Source organism: Centroberyx gerrardi, chromosome 17, assembly GCF_048128805.1.
Source record: "Centroberyx gerrardi isolate f3 chromosome 17, fCenGer3.hap1.cur.20231027, whole genome shotgun sequence".
NCBI classification, from domain to species: domain Eukaryota; kingdom Metazoa; phylum Chordata; class Actinopteri; order Beryciformes; family Berycidae; genus Centroberyx; species Centroberyx gerrardi.
In genome coordinates, this window is record NC_136013.1 from 14380146 (window position 1) to 14402098 (window position 21953).

Below are 21953 nucleotides of genomic sequence, written 5' to 3' on the forward strand. Positions count from 1 at the left end.
TTATTACCTATTATTACACAAGTAATTATTTCCTTATCACAGAAGAAATAAACAATAATGAGCTTAAATCATTGGTGATCATATTCAGCTCGAACTTTGTGATGATTAACTATAATTTTTGGCCATTTCTGAGTATTGAGGGCAGTAATTGTAATTCTAAACATAGTGCAAAAAGTTTTTAAAAAGAGAACATAGTTATGTTAGTAATACTTATGGCCACCTGTGGAGATATCTTATATTTTGATGTTTCTCCTCTCTTTCGTTAAGGCTTTTATGCAGAGGTAAAGAACAGAATATAGTATGCTATCTGACGTTATCCGTTACTAAAAAGGAAGCCTTATCAGAATATGTTCTGGGGACATTACCCGACTGATTTCGTAATACCTTGTTGTGTTAATTCATCAGTGCAGATTGCATCGGCTCAGATAAACCAAAGTGAGTAGGGGTTAGAAAACAGCCGCGCCTTTCCTTTTGATCCTTGGCTTGTAACACATTCTCAAACAGTCACTCACGGTGTCACTCACAATGCCAGCCGTAATATTCAGTGACAATACATTCTGTTTAATAAACTGGGGACTAATGACCGGGAAGACATACATGCACTTATCTCCCCAAACCTGATATAAAAACAATCAAATCAGTAAAATGATAAACACACAAACTGTACATAAATACAAAACATATTCAATAACCCGCAAACTCAAAATGTCTGTCAGCATGGAACCCATTCACTCTCATATCCTACCTCAGTGTCACAAACCTCATTTTTCTTACCATGAGCCACAAGCTATATACTAAATATAGAGGGGTCATAAGTCACTTTGGTTACACCTTATTCCAAAACAAGGCTGCTTTAAACATGTAGCTTTTGGCCATACAGTATTTTTATCTATCTTCTTTTCCTTGCAGCGAAAGGCAGCTGAAGTAGTCTTGAGGACACAGTTTCACATGGCTTCATTGTGTGAAGAAAGGGCACTCCTGGATCTTGTGAGAGGCCTTAAGACTCTAGGAGGAGGCTGTGCAGAGGAGCGATGGAGGGAGATAAAAGGGGAAAGGGAGATGGAGTTTAGTCAGCTAATAGCCATCATTAATGTGGAGGAAATCACACACTGTTCAAACTCTGCTCGTTCATTCTGTCGTCCATCAACATGCCGAACAAATTTACGTTTTGATTTGGAAATTTATGAATGAAAATCTTGGCAGAGAACACAGTCCTGGAATTTAATTTCTGGTTATTCCAGGGACTGTGTTCTGATTTAATGGAGTCCCTTAATTTGAATTTGGCACCAAAAGTAAAGGTCACATCACTCGTGAAATACAATGGAAAGCAATCCGTGTTCATTTATCCACCTCACTGTCATTGGGGCGTGTTTGGCCTTTTCTCATTCCTCATTTCCAAACACGTGAGCCACTGCAATCACACCAGACGGGCCCAAACCAAAAGCACACATTCATTTGCACTACATTTCCATTCCACTAGAACCAATGCATGATTTAGCCTCATCAGTGTAGAGATTCTATTAGCAGCCAGATGAGAAAACTCTCCTCAGCAATAAGGGTCTTGGCCCGTGATGATTCATTTAGATACACAGCAGTAAAAAATTAGTGAATCAGTGAGTTAATCGCCACTCTCAAGGGGCAGTTAGCACCAGGCAGCAGCTGAGCAGCCATGTTTACAAGGCAGTACCTCAGGAGCCTTCCTCTTACTCAGCCTGAGCTGCGGCGAGCTCGATGCTGTCTGCACCCCTCCCCTCACCTCCTCAGGCTGCTCTGGAGTTGGAGGAGTGGGGGGTGGAGAAGGAGTGGAGGGTGGAGAAGGAGTGGAGGGTGGAGAGGACTGGGGTGTCAGTGAAAGGGGTGTGGGCTCAGAAGACAAGAGAGTCTGGGACAGCGACTCCTTGGCGTCCCAGTGGTCCAAACCCAACACCTCATATTCAGTCATGTCAAAATCCTGCCCTGCACCGTGGAGAAGGACGGTGGGAGGAGTGAACAACAGGCTTGCATACAGAAATCCTGCCTCTGGTCTACTAAATTGGAAGCAGCAGCCAGATATTTTACTGTAATTGCTGATTTTAAAACTAATTTTAGTCTGTGGTGCTTATGAAAGTTCATATCATTAAGGCTTATTCACTGCACAGAGTAGAGACTATCTGAGTAGGAATTTCAGGTTAGCCTGAAACAAGGAAACATCCCAGCCACAGCACAAACAAGCCTAACAAGCCTAACAAGCCTAGTCCAACTAGGGCTCCTCTGTGCTATTTTGTTTTTCATTGTGTCCACTCAAGTCAATTTCCATCTCCTGTATAATAATGGCATGAAAACTGACAGCAGAAAAAAACAAAAAAACAAACATTTGACAACACTGTTCAAATGGCCTTTGAAAATGGCCTTAGTATTACGGTATCCTTTAGTTACTGAGAATTGAGAAATCATTAATAAACAGTATCTATGTGGAGAATATACTCACCACATACATGTATATTCACAGAAATATTTACTCAATCACCATGATTCCTTGTTAAATAAAAAGGTTAGTTATAGCTCAGGTTTACAGATATTTCTATCAAAATGTAAAATATGTATAACATGTAAAATAGCTGTCGTGTCAACAATTAGTGCATATGTGAGTAATTCAGTTTACAAAGCTTGATGCAAAGCATTTTGCCACATTTGAGCTTTTAAGTGCCTAGACTAATATTTGAACTGCAAAGGCATAATCTCATCCTGAAACAATAATTTTATGACAACACAGTAAAACAAACGATAATTATTTCCTCTTGGAATGAAACCGTGGAAAATGACACAAGCTACATCATGTGTATTTTTGACAGGAGGGTTGGGCTGGGAGCCCGGCGGGGCCCGACCTGTTCCAAACAGGAAGGCTGGTCTGAGGTTAGGGGCGACTCAGGAAAGCGAAGGCACTGAACAATATCTGCAGGCTTAAACAAACTTGAACAGGAAGACAGAAAACTGTACGATAATGTGCGTTACGCAAACGAGACGGGCGCTGTTACTGCAGTGCAGACCCGCTATGTTGATGCTCAGGCATTGTAGCTAATATGCTTGGCGAACCATCAGTATGTTACCGCTTTTTATCAACCTGCCATATTATCAAAGCAATATAATGCATCCTGATATATTCTCAAAAACACTACAGAACTTTAATACAGCTTCATAACACTATACCCTTGTATGCTTAACACATTGATCTCTAGTGGCTTTTACTTTTTTTTACTTTTTGAGTGCTGGTACAGTCTTCTCACCCTTGCTGTAGCTCTCTGACTTGCTGCGCATCATGGGCCGGGCCCGGTGCTGTGCTGCTGCAGGCTGGGTGGTGACAGAGCCGGGGCTGGAGGGGTCAGACTGGTAGGAAGACAGATCCTGCATGCTGAAACTTCTCAGTCTGTCTGACAGGACGCCTTGGCTCTAGAACGGGAAACACCAGGTATTTGTTTTAGTGTCAGTATCAGAGAAAACAACACGCGGGACAATTAGAGCATGGATGGTGATTAGGAGGTAGAAATAGATTTTTCTTTCATTCTTAGCTTGACTGTGTGAAAAATATCAACATTCTGGTCCTGGATCCTGCTCATACTCCACAAAGACGAGCCGCTCTATTCAACAGGCCTTCTTTACTATGTGAATGGCAAAAAAACACCCTACCATACCCCCAGGTCAGTACAAATCAAATATTCAGAGTCAGCAGTACCTTTGTTGCAGCCATGACGGCAGCTGTGGCTGCAACATTCAGCCCTTTCCTCCCAAAATGCACCAGGGTGTCATAGCTTTTGTCCTTGGCTTGGCAGAGATAGTCATCAATGTCCTGGATACCAAAGTACCAAAAAAACATAAAAACAAACATGTTAATATTCTCTGATGGACTTCAAGAGAGGCAAACTCGATACCCATTATTTTAAGTGTGTTTATCGTTTTCGCATGTGAAAATCTGGACATGTTAACAGGTGTTTCTGACAGTACTGCTTTATCTTTCAACTGATTCTGTGTTTGCTGAACTCCAGCGGACTCTCTGACGCGTTTCCTGACCCAAATATGAAGGAAAAAGGAAAGGAGATGTGGGGAATACTATGACACTTCCTTTCTCCTGTCCAGCCTAAACATCTTCAACAAGGAGAAACTTGGCACAAAGGCCCCTCTGTCCTCTAGACGGCTGATTACGTGTAAAACTGATGTTTGAATTCTAACAAAACAAACTAACTTACAGCCTAGGTTTAATATTTTCACCAGAGGAGGAAAGGGAAGATGAGACAGAGGAAAGGGGTTTCACCTTCTCTTTTGAGGAAAGCGTGGGATGAACAAACTTCCTGTATAGCACGCTGGAGCCTTTAGTGTAAGGGGACAGCAGCCACACCACAAAGGCTATCTTCAGCTCGTAGTAGAAAGGAACCCTGCAGTGGAGACACGCAATGATGGAGACATTACTGAGGCAAACCTTCATGGCAGGTCACATCCATTTTCCAACAAGGAACTACTATATTTCATTTATATAACGAAAAAAATCACTTACCAACAAAGAAACATATCTGTAAATACTTCCACTGTGGTGAACATGGCAAATATTATCCAGTACATCATCCATTTCACCTGAAAATGGAAGTGAACAGTGAAAGATAATTACATTACACCTTGTACAATCATATCTATGTGGAGCAGAGGTTGTGTCCTTATATCACTTCATCACTGTAAATGACATGCTGTGTAAAAACAATGTACTTACATATTCTTTCACATCTTTTGACTTCACAGCTTTATAGGATGAGTATGCAGGATATAGTGTGCCAAACACAAGTCTAGAAGACAAAGAAAAATGTGTCCATCAACCCCATGAGCAAAACAATATACACCACAGACTCTGACATATATTTCAAAACATAAATAAATCTATTTAGGAATAAAAATATATCCTAGTAAGCTATTTCAAAATGTAAGTAAATATATGTACAGTATGTATAATGCATCCTGGGATAAGCCCATATTTCAAATCATACTCTTGGATAATATGTGCTGGGATAAGATACATTTAAAAATAGTCAAATGTATTTGTGTACCATGTATGTAAATCCATGTAAATGCATGCAGACAATCTATGAAAGTGGATTTTTATAGTATTGTCATACTCCATATTGGACATATCTGTGGTTAAAGGATCCAAGCTTTTTTATACATGTGGTGGTTTCTATATATGTCAATAGTCAATACATATATTTTTCCTATAGGTTCTCTGAGATGTAGTCTACATGATGCGAATGGAGATAAGGTCAGAAAGGTCGACAGATCAGAACATGACACATCAGAAAATGTACAACAGCCTCTACCTTCTAGAAAAACTATCAAATCAAAGCGTGCGTAAAGTCAGACTTTTACGCACGGTAGGGCTGATTTGGCTAAACCAGTTTACTTGCCCAGAGCTAAAATTATCCCACATATACGTTTTCATTTATTTATTTATCTATTCTAGAATTTTCTATTCCTGTGCAGACACCTGTGCTGCTGACTATACAGTCGCGGACGGGACCTTCCTGAAGTGCCACAGCCAGGCAACAGCTGAGTGTGACCTGATCAAATTACTGACCTACATAATGTTGCACCAGGCTGGCCTGGCCTGCAGATAACTGTGCTATTATAGAGTTTAGAGACACAAGGACACTCAGAATAAATATATCAGGTCTAGGGGAAGCAAATGTTCCTGTTCGAGACTGGACATCCCAAATGACAGCATGCATGAAAGGGTTGCAGGGGTATCGCAACGAATTCCAAGACAACCCCATCTATGTAACAGGATATTGTAATCTAAATTTAATTGGCTCACTATTTTGAGGTTTGGATCTGCTATTGGTTTGCTCCACACCGACTGTAATGGCGCTGACTCATATTTTGTGCTGGTAAAAATGGTCAGTACAGTCATAAATGGGATCCCATTGTTTCATTTTGGGTAAATTCCTAATTCTATGGGCATATAGGCACACAAGTCTTAGGATCATGAGTAACACTTGCATTGTAACCTGAGAAGGCTGACCCATCCCTTTTGTTTTCCCAATACAGGACATCAACACAGAATAGCTCCACTCACAGCCGCTCCGGCTAATTCCGTCACCTCGCCAATGAGTGGGATTCGCGGTTTCTGGCAGTAAAGGACGCCGCTTATTTCTAACATAGCTGTGTCTCACATTATCCCCCTTATGAGTAATATACATCATCTGGCCAATCACGTCACCTCTTTGTCTAGAATAAAAAAGGCACTTGGTAAACACAAAGACTGTCAGGCTACTGAACCCTGCCAGTCCATTTAGAAATACTGTAGGTCTACAGGCCCAGCTACTGCATTCCTGCTGAAATGGCAAAGTACCATCCTGTTGAAATTGGACTGCTTTTCAGTCAAAATGACAGAGCAGCTCGCCCCCTCACCCCCTCCCAATTCACGGCTGATTCTGCTTAGAAATAAGCCCTAAATCGGGGATCTTATACAGCGGGCTGCTCGTGCACCTGGTCAGTGAGCGGCTCAAAAAACGCGCAATAACCTGGAAACGCTATTTTGTCATTCCTCTACTATATCACAGAAAATATGGAATATGATTTTTTTAAAAATACTTACACCACAAGTCTAGAGATAATCCAGGAGACCATTGCGCTGGGAAGGCGACAGGACGCGCTGTCTGCGGGGAGGAGTTTCTTCCAGATGACAGGCGCGTCAGGCGGCAGCGTCCGGACGCACACAAGCAGCAACGTGATGCGGGATAAACAGTGAACAAGCTATAGCCCTCATCCATAGATGGCAGCAGTTGCCTTGCATGGAAAACAGTGGCTTCCAAAGACGTGCAGATATGCAGCAGGCAGGTTGGCTAAAACTGTGACTCCCTGGCTTGCATCAAATTTACTTTTTGTTAGGAGTTTATACCAAATAGAAGGCAATGAGCGAAATAGCCCAGAGTGAACAGTTAAAGGAGTGACAGTGTAGGTTATGGGTAGTAATGTAGTGGTAAATGGAAAAGGTGGGGTGACTGTGATCTCCATTTGGTGATCATCATAACAAACAACTGCCAGTATAAACAGAAATCAATTATATTCTCAGAAAAGTATTAATTTGTGCTTTTTACCCCTTAAAAGAAGCTATCCTCATATAACTTCCATCAGTTTGATACTATCTACTATGATCTATACACTGAATTTACACCATATAGATTCATGTCAGCCTAAATAGGTTGACTCCACCACAGTCAACCTCCACCCACTACATCCCTAGTTAGGGGGCAGAAAAACAGAGAACACCTGCTGAAAACTGGATAAAAAATGCTCAGGAGTAACATTTTGCTTGGCCTAGAGATTTCTAGGCCAAAAGCACCTGTACCATTAGCCCAGCCTCTAGCCTACATACTCCAGCCACAGAACAGAGTCAGGGTTTTGTTACATTACAACAAAAGCTGCTGAGGGAGGGCTGTGGCTGGTAGAAATCTAATCCTTTTGTCCACTTTAAAACCAAGGGGAAGGCTCCAAAACAGAGAGGAGGACCCTAAACGCACCGCCTCAGACTGAGAGAGTGGAATGCTTTCAAACTCTGCTCCTCCCTTCCTGCATCTCACAGGTAAAAGATAAGAAGGGACAGTAATTCATAATTCACCTTTGTTTCTGAGCCCTCTCTCTGATTACTGGTACAATGCAGCCTCTGAACTGTGGTTAAAACGGTTAAAAGCAGCAGTCTTAGACATTTAACCCTTTACTGTCAATACAGTTTGGTTTCAGAACTGCTGAGCAGACCGTTTCACCTGCCAGGATGGGTGTTTGTCTCAACAGCATCAGATTGTTGGTACAGTACAGTTTCTGAACTGCTGAGTGGGCTGTTGCCTGCCAGCAGGCTCCGCTGTCCGAGCGGCTTATTCCTGATGAGGGTGTAAGTCTAACAATTAGTGCTTATTGTGTTGTATACTGGAGCGGGGAAACATACTGTTGAGCCTTCTGGAAGTGTTGTGGGCCTAATTCACCTGGTTTACTCTAATAATATAGCTGCATTCAATTCATTCATGCATAAGAACCCAACCACCCAAGTTTATGGCATCAGGGACAGTTACAATACATCCTTTGTATTGGCAATTGTCATCTTTGTTCTTAAAAGTTTATTTCCATATTTTCCCCACCCACATAGAAAAGTATACACACGATAATTCCACAACACACAGGTTCTGCACTAACCGACCATTTCATTTCCCCTGTAGCTATCTTGCTGAAATGTAGCAGAAGGAAGTCACCGTGATGCCGAGCCAAATGTTTAACAGGCTGAACCTTAATGTACAAAATCGGTTAGAGCAGTATGCGTGCATTTTTCTGACAAGCCTACTGGTATACACATAGGACCACGTATAATATAGATACATTTTGACTGTACAGAAGAGTAAAGACCAAAAGAGAAAACTCCACCCCTTACCTCTAGTGTTTTGGATAATATAGACTTTAACATAATCGCTGTTTAATGTTGCTACAGATGTTTTAGTAGAACAGATTAGCCCTAGTTCTGATTAGTGATCTGGAGTGTGAATTGCATTGAACATTTATGTGCAGGGTGGGTCCCATCAACGACTGTTCCATCTCTTGTTTAGAACAATATATACCCAATTACCTCCAACACAGGTTCACAATTTAGGACAGAAGAAGAATATGATGAAGCACTGTAGGCACAGCAGGCTTTTCATACTTACATAACATACAACTGCCTTATATCTTGTTTTTTACTTTGGATAATATCAAGACTTACCTGGGCTTACCCCTGATAAAAAAAAAATAAAAAAAATAAACAAAAACAAATCAAGACAACCTTTTGTTCAGGCTGACTAGACCAAACATTCTAAAAAACTTTTTTTTTTTAAACCCATAACTGTCTTAGCACAAAGCTAACCCAAAATGATTATGTGTAAAAACTGTAATGAAGCAGAGGGGACGCTCGGTACTGTAGACCCTACACCAAAATTGTCTCTGTCCATTATTGGGTGAGCGAACCGGCTTTGACAGAAGAGAAGAGGCCACCTTAGCTCCTCAGAGCCGCCAATCTCGACTGCATCTCTTCAATGTCCTCCTCTGACTCATCCTCCGAAGCTGCAGTGGCTCCAGCGGGCTCCGGTTCAGGCAGGGCGTCTGTGACTTTGCTGGGCGCTTTGCCAAGGGCACCTAACAAAGCAAAACAACCATGAAATAGGTGGAATAATTCAGTGGAAATTCATAGTATTTCAACACGCTGCTTTTAAGAGCTAGAAACCGAAACCACAACAAAACAGACACGTGTATACTACCACTTTAATAGTATATAACTATGAATTCCTGGTCGTTGTGAAAGAGTTTAAGAGTCTCTTCACCTGCTGTGATCTCGAAGAGGATCTTGTCAACCTCCTCCTCCGCCGCCTCCTCCATCTCCTCGCCATCCTCCATGCTTTCAAACGTGTCTTCCAGCATTTCCTCAATGATGCCAGCCTGAGACACGAATAGGTACAACACACAAACTATGTGTTAAATATGTAATTTAGTGTACAATTTCTAATATATAGTTGTAAAAAGTCACAAAAGTGTGCACAATTACATTAAGTATCTACATTTATTTTAAGACATATAATGGTAGCTGGTGATCTGGAACTAGGGCAATGAACATCAATGAGTATTTCATTCCTTGTAGTTGCTTGTGTGTAAATGGGAGCCAGTTTATGGGAGACAGTGCTGACCTTCATCATCTCCTTTGATAGGTCCCTCATGGTGGCCTGGATCTCTGGGATTTTGACTAGGCTCTGCATGGCTTTCATGACCTCTGTGCTCTTCTGAAGGGCCCCGGCGACACGTAATACAGCTACAAACACACAAACACCATCCCTTTACTGACACTGGATTGAAACGAACTGAGTTGAGATCCATTATAGCTTAAACACTGAAAAAGCTAAGATGAGCGTGAGCACCCATGCAAATGCCGGAGCTCAGCGCAAAATAGAGCAAAGTGGCCTAATAATGACAATAAACCAATTTCTGTTGTAATGCAATAAAGCCATTTGCCCCGATCTAATGACCCAGTTGCGGCCTTCACACACTCACAAAGCTGATTCTTCATGCTGAGTAGTACAGAGTTCATGTGGGCTTTGGAAGCGTAAAGTTTGCTGATAGCCTGTCTTGACTGAATCAGCTCCTTTGCAAGAATCACACACACGTCCCTCTGGCCCTTTTTAGCAGCATCTTTAATGGATCGTTTAACTTTTTCTTCTTCCCTCTGAATGTCTGAGAAACAAAACAGCATGTCATTACATTTTACTACACAAGACCAAATATAACCAACTAATATTAAGTCATAGACTATGTGGTGTACTAAAATATAAATACAAATACAAAAGTATCCATCTTAACAAGCTAGCAAAAAATCTGCAAATGAGTGAGAAAATTCACTTGTTTCAAGAATCTTCTTGAACCAAGTGTAATTTCTTCATACTGGTGAAGTGATCTGCCTTTTTCTGTTTTGTTTCAAGATATTCCACTTGACACAAATCGGATTTTCTCATCCCACTGGCAGGTTTGTTCACTTGATTTCAGAAAATTAAGAGTTTTAACACTTAATATGAGACTAAATTGATAAATAGGATTTCATTTTAATACATTTAGAAATGTTGTCCAGGAGTAACAAACATCTCACCTCGAATTTGTCTGTCAATCACTCTCATTTCCTTCCTGATTTTGAGGGACCATTCATTGATCTGAAATTATAAAGAATTATGATTTATTTTTTTTTTACATATTGCGTATATGTTACGTTGACATTGTAGGATTTGTAATGGGAACTTTAATATACATGCTACATTAGACTAAAGAAATGTATATAGGCCTGAACAGATCATGATCTCTGCTTAAGCCAACAAAATCAGGGTTTGTTTACATCCGTGCGACTGACAGCTGACTTGTGTTAGCTTGTGTGCTAACTAGCTAACTGTCTAATAGTAGTGAAATCAAATTAGATTGCTGATCGGTTGTTGAAACACAGCGACGCATATAGAGAATAAGCAAAGACAAACACGTATTGTAAAAGTAATACAGGTTAACGTTAGCTAGCTAATGTCATAAGGATTGTTCATCTAAAGTAAGCTAGAGTAGCTATGAAGCTAGCTAAGATAGGAGCAGCAACAGTTAGCTGGACTGACTGCTAGCTAGGCTAGCTAACGGCACCATCACATTCTTACGCAGCTTCTCTAAATAAAGACTAAACTCCCAACGACATTTCTGGTGTTCAGCATCCTGCACTCACCAGGTCTTTCGGCGGTTTCTCGCTTGATCTCCCGAACAGCCCCATTGTAACTTCTGCGTTAAATTCCTAGCTAGCCCACCTAACTAACTACCTAGCTTGTTCAAATGCCACTTCCTGTTCCAGCGTTTCACGGCCCAGGCCCAGTCCGAATATGACCACACACATCCCTCCTTCCCCCTTTCCTTCTGCTTTGACAAGCATCCAAAAGACAGCCTGGCTACTAGATCCACAAACAGTGGTAGAAAAGGGCAAAGCTGGGTGCGTTATCACAGCTAGTTGGAATTTGGACACCACAAAGTGAGAGGAATCACCAATTTACAAGGTTTACTAAATTTCCTTATTATTAACCTAGGCCTTCAACACATAAGTCAGTCATTATAATAGGATGACATGGAGAGAAATATCCCTGGCCAAACTTCTGACAAGTAGAATACTAGACCTTGAAAATGTTTCTATAAACTATAAGCTATTCTAGCCTACTCCCCTTCTCTTTATCTTCTTCTTATAGATATACATTTCCTGGGTGCACCTGTCACTATGAACAGCGGCACATAGACCATATTAGAATTAAACACAAAAATGAACAAGCAAAATAGTGGCAACATTTTAATATATGTACATTATACACAGCCAAAGCCATGGGAGAGAATTATTCTAAGGGAAGGAGTGATGCATTTAGCCCATCATCACCTGCCCAGGATGGCCACAAGACGTTTTTTTTCCTTTTGATTTACAGAGAAATCATACAATAACATGAGCAGCAGGCTGTAATTTCCACAATGATATAACTTAACGTTAGACATTAAATATAGATGCACCGTTCATCATGGACGGTCACCCGACCACTCCTGTCCCTGCTGCTCGTGACGTACACCTCGCTCCGCTTTCCAGGGGGTTCTAGATTCTTCTGTTATTGATTGGTTGTCGCGCGAATCACGTAAGGCCTTCGGCGCGACAGAACCAATCACAGTCGACCGGGGGCGGGTCTCAGACGCATCCTTTACAATTGCGCAAGTTTGTTAGAGCCGCCGGGTGATGTTTAGACCGCCTAGGAGTGGGAGAATCCTCTGGACATCATCGCTCACTGGGATTAGATTGAATGAGTTTGCTATAAACAGCTTGTCTTACATAACAGCTAGTAATTCAGTTAGCACGCTGTGAGCTAGCTGTCTCATTTATTTTCAGAACAAAGGACAGTCTTAATTACATTCCTATTTCATTGTGGAATAGACCGCCCTGATACATATATTTTTTTCCTCGTAAGTGTCAAGTGCGGTCGTTACGGAGTATTACTGAGGTGAATTGGAGAGCGCTCATTATGTCAGTGGTAGGCATTGATGTGGGTTTCCAAAACTGTTACATCGCCGTGGCCAGGAGCGGTGGCATTGAAACCATTGCCAATGATTACAGTGACAGATGCACACCGTAAGTATATCATTGACATCACCGTGAAATGTAGCTGTGAGTTTGTTACGCAATGTTTGCAACTGGAGGCACACTGACTGAGCAGAGATGGCACGGAGACGGTGATGGTAGTAGACGTGGATCCAGGATGAGGCGTGCAATTAGGCTACTGGTTTATTCGCTGTCGTAGCAGTTTAATGTGGGCCTATACGTCAAAATGTCGCATGTCTCGGCTGCACTCTGTGATGACCTTCTCTATAGGCCGAAAAGTGTCTCTAACACTGCCACGGTCAAACACGTTGAATTGTCTCATGATGCCATGACACGCACTTGGCTTTGAGAGCGCATTATAGTGCTGCGCAGTGCGCGTCAAAGTTGGCTTCAGATTGACAACTGAAAGAAGACATGAGGTTATTTATACGGACTGTTAAGATGTTAGTATATGTGGCACAGGAAAAGTAAAAAGGTTTTGACATGATGTGGCGATAGTGCGTCTGTTCTGGCCTGTACCAAAAGGCTGCATCCTCTGAGGAACCCTCTCAACCAGAACCAGCCCGTAAACTTTATTGAATTAAAGCCTATTGTTTATCCTATTGTTAATATTGTTTGAATGATAGAGGACATTATGAACCAATGATTTGTGTCACTAATAAATTAATAACCAATAACAAGGAATACCCAGGCTAGGCCTCTGTTTCTGGAGAGACAAGTGGCAGACAAACTGGAATGCGTTTGCTGCAGCATCCATACTGAAAATAGACATATGGAGCTGGGGTGGGAGCCTGGGCATTGCACCTTTAATCCCTAATGAACTGACTGGGGACATTTATGTGGAAAGGTGGAACTAGGGAGTGACCTGTCACTGCCAACTGATGTGAAATGGATCCCTCAGCCCCGTGTGACTAGAAGGATTCGTCTTTGTCAGTGGCACAATGAACTGCTGTTGGTGTGGAAGTGTTAAATGGGTTTGGGAGGTGATGTTTTAGGGGAGGATCAGCTTACTTTTGAAGGTGAACTGTTCTGTCTCACTGCCCTAGTTTGTAGTTCTTCCTCAGACTCCCTTGTGCAATTCCCTAAATCGCGAGCTATCTCTCAACGCTCATTTTTTAATTCTTTCTACAGCCGTCTCTCCCTGATAGTTCTGCCACATCTGCCTCATCGATCAGCAGGATTATTATTGTGAACCTAATTTGCTGATGTTTTCGTATTCCCTCTAGGGCTTGTGTGTCTTTGGCCTCCAAAAACCGCATCATTGGAAATGCAGCCAAGAGTCAAGTAAGATCAACCATGGCAGTTTGTCTGATTTCTGTAATAAAAGGAACATTACACATTAAAATTGTTAAACAACCATTAACTGTTAGTCTTTCTGTTTGGAGAAGTTCATAACCCACAGAATCACATTTGCATAATTCACATTCACATAGTAATCATTGTAAAAGATGTCTCTAATAAGGATCTCCTTATTTCAGATTATAACAAACTTCAAAAACACAGTCCATGGCTTCAAAAAGTTCCACGGCAGAGCCTTTGATGACCCATTTGTCCAGGGAGAAAAACCCAAACTGCCTTACAGCTTGCATAAGCTGGCCAACGGCAACACTGGAATTAAGGTAAAGCACTGTACACATTTCCAGTGAGTTCTTTTTCACTGCTTTTCTGTTGTGTCCCTTTCTCTCTGAGCCTGACTGTGTACTTGTTCTGTTGTCAATATACGCTTTTGTCCTTTTAATTCAATTGTCATGGTATTTTTTTTTACTGTACTTCACTTCAAAACAGCCTATTAGCAACCATTCCTGCTTTGGCTTCTAATTTGCTGTGAATTTGGTTTAAATTCTTTAACAATTCTTAAACAACCTAATTGTGTCTCCTTTCCAGGTGCGGTATTTGGACGAGGACAAAGTGTTCACCATTGAGCAGATCACAGGAATGCTGATGACCAAGCTGAAGGAGACGTCCGAGAGCGCGCTGAAGAAGCCGGTGGTGGACTGTGTCATATCTGTGAGTGATGGAAACATCACATGGGGCCATTCAATCAGAATAATTTATGAAACACCCCATTGATACGTATTGATTTGCGCTCTATTTTACAGGTCCCAAGTTTTTTCACAGATGCTGAAAGACGATCTGTGTTTGATGCGTCTCAAATCGCAGGGCTGAACTGTTTGCGCTTGATTAATGACACCACTGCAGGTCAGTGTTCCTGTGAAAATTGCTAGTGGTGAAATTTCTGGAATGGGTGCATAGCAGCAAGTTGGAAGGGTGCTGTGAGTCTCAGCATCTGTTTCCAACTTTGTGTGGATTGCACCAAAATATGTTAAGGCAATACCATTACTGTAAAATAAGCAGGTGCTCACTTTAGACCCTTTAACTCTGGGTTTTACCTTTTACTTTAAAATTATGACAGTTACTTAATTGTATCTGAAACCTGCAAGAGAGCAACAGTGAAACAGTGAACTTCATAACACAACAAAAACTAAAATGTCTTTGCTATAAACATTTGAGCACATGTTAATATCAAGTTCAAGTTTGTTTATTTATATAGCCCTTCATCACATGCATGCCTCAAAGGACTTCACAGAGAATGAGCCTAACTAGATCCAACTGATCAACAATCAACCATAGAACAGAATGATATAGGACAAACATCTGGAAAAGCACAAGACACACTATTCTACATAGCCCAACCTACCTAGACCCTCAGTGCATACAAGGAAAACCTAATATATTTGCAGAATGTGACTTGTGTGTTATTTGTTTTTGGATTCACAGTGGCTTTGGCCTATGGGATCTACAAACAGGACCTTCCCACTCCAGAGGAGAAGCCGAGAAACGTGGTATTTGTGGACATCGGACATTCATCATACCAAGTCTCCATCACCGCCTTCAACAAAGGCAAACTTAAGGTCAGCATTTCTATTTTCCATAAACACAACACCTACATCCTTAAACCCCAAACTCAACGGCAGCTTGTTCTCTCAGGTGCTCGCCACGGCGTTTGACCCTTACCTGGGCGGGCGGAACTTTGACGAGGCCGTGGTGGATTACTTCTGCGACGACTTCAAGGGCAGGTACCGGCTCAATGTGCGGGACAACCCCCGGGCTGTGCTGCGCCTCTACCAGGAGTGCGAGAAGCTGAAGAAGCTGATGAGCGCCAACTCCTCCGACCTGCCTCTGAACATAGAGTGCTTCATGAACGACATTGACGTTTCCGGCAAGATGAACAGGTGCATACGTGTTTTTTCTCCTCCATCTTGCATCTTTATGATGGAATTGCAAAAATGTCATGGAAATTAATGCTTCTTCGCTCCTACTTGTCAACATCAGGGGCCAGTTTGAAGATTTGTGCGCTCAGTATCTGTCGAGAGTGGAGCTGCCGCTGAAAGCTGTCCTTGACCAGTCGAGTAGGTCTTTCAGGTTTGGTTGAATTCAGTCAAGAATATTGTTTGAATGGCAGAAAAACAAAGAATCCAGTGAGTCGTGTGTGTTATGTTTTGTGACAGAGCTGAGCCGGGACGAGATCTATGCAGTGGAGGTGGTGGGCGGAGCCACGAGAATCCCAGCTATCAAAGAGAGGATCTCCAAGTTCTTCGGCAAAGACATCAGCACCACGCTCAACGCAGACGAGGCTGTAGCTAGAGGCTGCGCACTTCAGGTATGATCCTTCTGACACAGGTGGGATTATAGAGCTGATGGTTTTTTGATATATTTGTTTTGTGCCTTTTATTTTGCAGCATTTTGTATCTAAAGTGCTGTACAAATATCGTTCAGTAATATATAATGTAGTAAATTATGATAGTATAGTAAGATATAGGATATTCTTCTTCTTCAGATAATATTCTTATTATTGTTTGATACTGTACTGTTTTTTATGCAAGCGCTGCATTTGAGAAAGCACATACATAGCAAATTTTGCATGTTTCTCTCCTGATGTCTGTGTTTATGTTATGTGATGTGTGTGTGTGTGTGTGTGCGTGCTTAATGTTCGGGTGTAGTGTGCAATTTTGTCCCCAGCGTTTAAGGTGCGTGAATTCTCCATCACTGATGCGGTTCCCTTTCCCATTACTCTGCGCTGGAAATCACCTACAGACGATGGAGTCGGGCAAGGACACTTTGTTAACTTTATTAATTCAAGTCGTGAAATTTGTTGTGTAGTAAATCAAGCTAGGTCATCTAGCTTGAAGATATGTGCTGATGGTGTTTCCCCAACGTGTGACTTTTCTTTTACTGCCTCCTTGTCACAGAGAGTGTGAGGTGTTCAGCAAGAATCATGCCGCTCCCTTTTCCAAAGTAATCACTTTCCACAAGAAGGAGCCCTTTGACCTGGAAGCCTTCTACAGCAGCCCTCAAGACCTCCCATACCCGGACCACAGGATAGGTAACTGCTGCTGCGCTCTGAACGTCAAAGAGCCTGCCTGTGAACCAGTGATTAGCCCTCGCTCAGTTCTGCCTCCATAGAGAGCGATCCACAGCATTTTAAGATGCAAAACTGTCCAGATATTTGGCTCCGTTTTCGAGCCGCTGAAGTGGCTGGAGTGTGAGAGATGAATGATGAATGTGGCCTAGGTAGAGTTTCTGGGTGGCCCAGTTGTGTCTGAGTCCCTGTAGGGATCTGCAATCTGGATGGTAATTAGGAATAAGGCATAGTGTCCCACAGAACACTGATGGGTCCTAATGACTCAGCCAGCCACCGTCATAGTCTAGCTTTTTCTTTACATTTCTGTGTGTGTGTGTGTGTGTGTGTGTGTGCACAGTCTCAGGTGGGATTTCAGTTTGCAACGTGTTCCTTCATCCTCTTCCTCTTCTCTCTAAAGGGAATCTGTTGAGCGCCTCTAAATTCTGAAGTGTGCTTGTCAAATTGAAACTGTTGAATAAACCACTCGCTTTTTCTCTCTCTCTCTTTTTCCCAGGATGCTTTTCTGTACAGAATGTGGTTCCCCAGCCAGATGGAGACAGCTCTAAAGTCAAGGTCAAAGTGCGCGTCAACGTCCACGGCATCTTCAGCGTATCCAGCGCCTCTCTGATTGAGAAGCAGAAAGGAGAGGGAGAGGACATGCAAATGGACATGGAGCCCATGGTGCAGAATGAAGGCAGGCCAGAGGACCAGGTAAGATGTTTTATTTAAAAAAAAAAAAAAATGTTCCTCATCTAATCAGCTTCGGGCCCTTTTGTGAAAGTATCACACAGCTGCAATCAACTGATCTCTATGAGTCTCACTTAATCTTCTAATCTTTGTTTTTCCGCCTGATAAGACAGTCTGGACTTTTTTAAAGCCCATTTTCTATCCATTCTGGGCTTTTGAGTTTGCCTCCCTCTGCTTTTATCGAGGAAAATCCCTACAACTGAAAGTGAACTGACTCCATAAGCACATGACTGGTTTGCTTATCCTGATCATAGCATTATAATTACCATATTTTAATATTCTACTGTCTTTTACTGCCATTCATGTTAATAGGAGGGGAGTGCATCTTAAATTAAGCTGGTTTAGATCCTTTAAAAGATAGTTCCATCACACACACGTTTTTATGTAACTATCCCTTGCGCTCTTTTAAAGATAATTCAGATATTATAGAGACAATTTGTGAGACAATTTGGATAAAGTCACTGAGTGTGTGTTGTATCTCAGACCAAAATGCAGGTGGACCAGGAAGGCCAGAGCCAGGGGGACCAGCAGAACGAGGATGCCAGTTCCAGCAGTAAGGTCAGTTGGGCTAGAATTACATAGAACCATATACATTAGTCTAAAAAAAATTGATTAATATCAGTTGGTATCAGGTTGTAATAGGACTACAGCTAGGACTGATTTGGTTTTCTGGTTCATAAATCCAGGAGGGGGCTGCGGGGGAAAAGCAGGACCCAGCAGCAGGGGGAAGCAAACCCAAAGTGAAGGTGAAGAGCACTGATCTGCCCATCCTGACCAACACCATACGACAGCTGGACAGGGACGTCCTCAATGACTTTGTGGAGTACGAGGTGAGGTCCCTCGGGTGGCCTTTGGAAGCGCTGAGTCATGGTCTAATTGGAATAGTGATCGCTTGGGCCCAGAGGAAAGAGGGATATCCTGGGAGATGTCCAACTGTGGCATGGAGTTTTCAAAAAGTACTTCATGTTTTGACGACTTACAGGTCCACTGTGCAAAACTCGAGCATAATGATCTCCAAAGTGACGTCCTGAGATGTTCCAGGGGGTCTTGAGGGGTTTTAGGAATTAGGAATAGTTCAATTTCACTATTAATTCACAAGTGAGCACCATGAGAGGATACAAGGATGACTATTTTGACTATAGGTTCCTCTCTTCCTTCTTTTGTCATCATTCCACCTACAGTATATAGAGTTACAAAATTCAATGCAAAATCATAACTAACTACAAAAATCTTCTCAGATGGCGTTCCACAGGGCAAAATCTTATCAAATGGAGGTCCATGGTCTAATGTGTGTCTATTTAAAAGGTCAATGACATTAAAAACCTCCTGTCACGCTCTGTATACTTTCAAATAAAGCAGAAATGCTATGAAAATACATTTTTAAAAAGTATCTAAATGCCTTGATTTGACTTAGACACCTGACAGTTTTAGGTGTGTGCCATTAGGCCATTAGACATGTTTTGGCTCTGAAGAGACAAATACTGTATGTGTGTGTGTGTGTATGTGGCTTTTCCATTCAGGGCCAGATGATTGTCCAGGACAAACTGGAGAAAGAGCGGAACGATGCTAAAAACGCGGTGGAGGAGTATGTATATGACCTGCGGGACAAACTCTGTGGACTGTATGAAAAGTATATCACTGAGGAGGTGAGGGCTGATTACTTGCATATACCTCTGTTACCTAATAATATTCACAGTAATGCAGTAAGGATTAGTATACTGGGTGCTGTCGCTGTAGAGAATGCACTATATGTTACTGATGTCTGTTGGATGCCCGGCCCTCACCAACAGGACGGTAACCGACTGACGCTGATGCTGGAGGACACAGAGAACTGGCTGTACGAAGAGGGAGAGGACCAACCCAAACAGGTCTATGTGGACAAGCTGGACGCACTCAAGGTTTGCCTTTGTTTACTGCGCGAGAGTTTCTATTTTCAGTTTCAATTATTTGCAGTTGACTGAAGTAAACTGAGACAGATGTGCTTTCACAAACTACTGAAAAGCACTTATATGAGCACAGAGGGCTGGGTTCAAGTTGAGGTTTGTCTTGACAAGCTTCCCAACTGGCCTCGAATGCCACATGTACCAGAAAGTGAGAATAACCGTAGAAAATATGCTAATAATATATATTCCATCCTTTTCCAGAGGTTTGGTCAGCCCATTCAGGAGCGGCACAGAGAGCAGGAGGACAGGCCGAGGGCTTTTGAAGAGCTGGGCAAGAAACTGCAGCTCTACATGAAGGCTGTGGACTCCTATAAACAGAAGGTAAACCCCTTGAAAGCAGTGGCCTTTCCGTCTTCTTTAATTCACAAATTGTTTAAATGAGCAAAGGAGACAGTATGTTCCAAAGTTTGGCATTATAAAGTGTTAGGGCACAATTTGTAAACTTTTTACAATTTGTAAAGCTTTACTGTGAATGACACCAAGCCTCTATGTTTTGTTCTTTTTTTGAGATGTAATTAAAGTAAAACCATAGAAGTGACTTGATAGATAGTTAAAATATAGAGGGTATAAGTAATGAAACTGAAGCCTCTACTCCATGTTAAAGATTCTCTTTTGTCACAAACTCCATGCTAGGATGAGCGATACCTGCATTTGAATGCAGAGGAAATGAGCGTTGTGGAGAAGTGTGTGAATGAAAGCATGGGCTGGATGAACAGCAAGATGAACGCCCAGAGCAAACTCGCCATTACTCAGGATCCCATCGTCAAAGTAGCAGACATTATTGCCAAAATACAGGTACGCAAGTGACAATTCAAGATGCAATTCCTTCTTTCATTAGCGGTGATAAGATCTGCTGATTTCTCACTAGACTCAATACTCACTCTACACTTCATACTCACCAGGAACTGGAGGATATGTGCAATCCAGTGATCAACAGGCCAAAGCCCAAAGTAGAGGAGGCGTCGGAAGAGAATGATAAAAACAGCGGAGCTCATAATGGGCCGACGGCCAAGCAAGGAGCAGAGGGGAAGGGAGACGCCAAGGGGAGCCACCAGACAAAGTCTGCCTCGGGAGAGATGGAGGTGGACTGAGACCTCTGTCCCACAACCAAACTCTGCAACCATCACCATCCGGTTACCATTGCTGACCATTTAGACAGTAGAAACATCAATACCTGGGACCATTTCTCCATGTTTACCAGCCACTCAGCAGGGTGTTGTGTGCATTTGTTTTTTGTGTTCCCCTGTTGGACTTCTCCTTTTGAATTTTTTGTTTTCACCCCTTCACCCTTGTGTGTGACAATGGTGTGCTTTACTCTCTTAAAGGTTTGACATACCTAATAAATGGAAGAATGATCATGCAATAGATTAAACTCTGATTCTGAAGTAAAACTGTTTTCTCTGTACCATTCAGGTAGGTAAGCTTTTGCGTTTGCATTCCATGTCTCATAAGTGTCCAATATCAGTAGTAAATCCTATCACTCATAACCTAAGAGAAATAGAAAGTGCTGTCCAAACAGTTGCTATGGCTGATTGATTTATTAGTATGTATGCAATAATACATATTATATATATATATTTGTATTTAATGAGTTTGAAATGATGTCCATGTCTAGAAACTGTAAATACTATTTTAGTAATTTAAAGCAGCCAGCACATATAGTATATGTATATAAAGAACACATTCCTAGTGTTAAAATGGCAATGCTTGATGCACCGAATCTCTTAGGTAGTGATTGGCTGCCTATTTCCTTTATTTATTTTCATGCATTTTCCATATTTAAGTCATGGGATTTAAAGATGGTAAATAATAAATACATTTGTCTGTAAGACAAACTTTCTTTAGTCTGAAATTGTTTGATTTTCAGCTACTGACGGTCAGGTCTTTAAAGAAAATGGCTAATTCTCTGGGTCAGTGAAGCTTGGGCATGTGATTGGGACAGCTCCAAAAAATAGGAAATGATGAGGTAATTGAGATTTGATTGTCCAGGAAAACAAATGCAATGGGAGGGGAACCAAAATCACATCCCTAATAGGTATACTGTAGTCTTGACTACTGTTTAGAACTGCAAAAGCTTAAAGGGTAGGGCTATGGATCTTGAAAATGACACTTGTCTGCAGGAGCAGCATAACAAGTTTTGACTGAGAATAATGGCTAGGATGTTGTTTCTTCATGAGGAATCGAACGAGGCCGT

The 21953-nt window shown here is 41.9% G+C and overlaps 3 protein-coding genes across 3 annotated transcripts; 1 reads left to right on the top strand and 2 right to left on the bottom strand.

Annotated features, from left to right (window-relative positions):
* Positions 1 to 540: 540 nt before the first annotated feature.
* Positions 541 to 6642, bottom strand: reep1 (receptor accessory protein 1). Its single transcript, XM_071910956.2, has 8 exons — positions 6611 to 6642; positions 4736 to 4808; positions 4526 to 4602; positions 4286 to 4406; positions 3710 to 3823; positions 3264 to 3426; positions 1688 to 1956; positions 541 to 1016 (listed from the first exon to the last, which is right to left on the bottom strand). The coding sequence occupies exons 1-8, from the start codon at positions 6640 to 6642 to the stop codon at positions 945 to 947; spliced, it is 921 nt and encodes a 306-aa protein (XP_071767057.1). The 3' UTR covers positions 541 to 944.
* Positions 6643 to 8073: 1431 nt separating this feature from the next.
* Positions 8074 to 11440, bottom strand: chmp3 (charged multivesicular body protein 3). Its single transcript, XM_071910995.2, has 6 exons — positions 11273 to 11440; positions 10667 to 10727; positions 10078 to 10257; positions 9717 to 9838; positions 9357 to 9471; positions 8074 to 9171 (listed from the first exon to the last, which is right to left on the bottom strand). Exons 1-6 carry the CDS (start codon positions 11315 to 11317, stop codon positions 9032 to 9034), a joined length of 663 nt encoding a protein of 220 aa, XP_071767096.1. The 5' UTR covers positions 11318 to 11440; the 3' UTR covers positions 8074 to 9031.
* Positions 11441 to 12335: 895 nt separating this feature from the next.
* Positions 12336 to 21520, top strand: hspa4l (heat shock protein 4 like). Its single transcript, XM_071910952.2, has 19 exons — positions 12336 to 12697; positions 13894 to 13951; positions 14146 to 14286; positions 14552 to 14674; positions 14767 to 14866; positions 15446 to 15579; positions 15656 to 15900; positions 16001 to 16077; positions 16177 to 16328; positions 16669 to 16775; positions 16918 to 17051; positions 17584 to 17780; positions 18300 to 18374; positions 18503 to 18646; positions 19337 to 19462; positions 19607 to 19714; positions 19961 to 20080; positions 20393 to 20554; positions 20662 to 21520. The coding sequence occupies exons 1-19, from the start codon at positions 12591 to 12593 to the stop codon at positions 20848 to 20850; spliced, it is 2499 nt and encodes an 832-aa protein (XP_071767053.2). The 5' UTR covers positions 12336 to 12590; the 3' UTR covers positions 20851 to 21520.
* Positions 21521 to 21953: the final 433 nt, after the last annotated feature.

Excerpts from the sequence above, each read along its gene's own strand:
- reep1 (XM_071910956.2), bottom strand. The coding sequence starts at position 6,642 with ATGGTCTCCTGGATTATCTCTAGACTTGTGGT. Across the intron at positions 4,809-6,610 it reads ATTATCTCTAGACTTGTGGT|ACTTGTGTTTGGCACACTAT; the intron begins GTAAGTATTTTT and ends TTTGTCTTCTAG. Across the intron at positions 1,957-3,263 it reads GTCAGAGAGCTACAGCAAGG|GGCAGGATTTTGACATGACT; the intron begins GTGAGAAGACTG and ends TCCACGGTGCAG.
- chmp3 (XM_071910995.2), bottom strand. The coding sequence starts at position 11,317 with ATGGGGCTGTTCGGGAGATCAAGCGAGAAACCGCCGAAAGACCTG. Across the intron at positions 10,728-11,272 it reads AGAAACCGCCGAAAGACCTG|ATCAATGAATGGTCCCTCAA; the intron begins GTGAGTGCAGGA and ends TTATAATTTCAG. Across the intron at positions 9,839-10,077 it reads CAGCATGAAGAATCAGCTTT|CTGTATTACGTGTCGCCGGG; the intron begins GTGAGTGTGTGA and ends GTGTGTTTGTAG.
- hspa4l (XM_071910952.2), top strand. The coding sequence starts at position 12,591 with ATGTCAGTGGTAGGCATTGATGTGGGTTTCCAAAACTGTTACATCGCC. Across the intron at positions 16,329-16,668 it reads CTAGAGGCTGCGCACTTCAG|TGTGCAATTTTGTCCCCAGC; the intron begins GTATGATCCTTC and ends GTTCGGGTGTAG. Across the intron at positions 17,781-18,299 it reads AAGGCAGGCCAGAGGACCAG|ACCAAAATGCAGGTGGACCA; the intron begins GTAAGATGTTTT and ends GTTGTATCTCAG.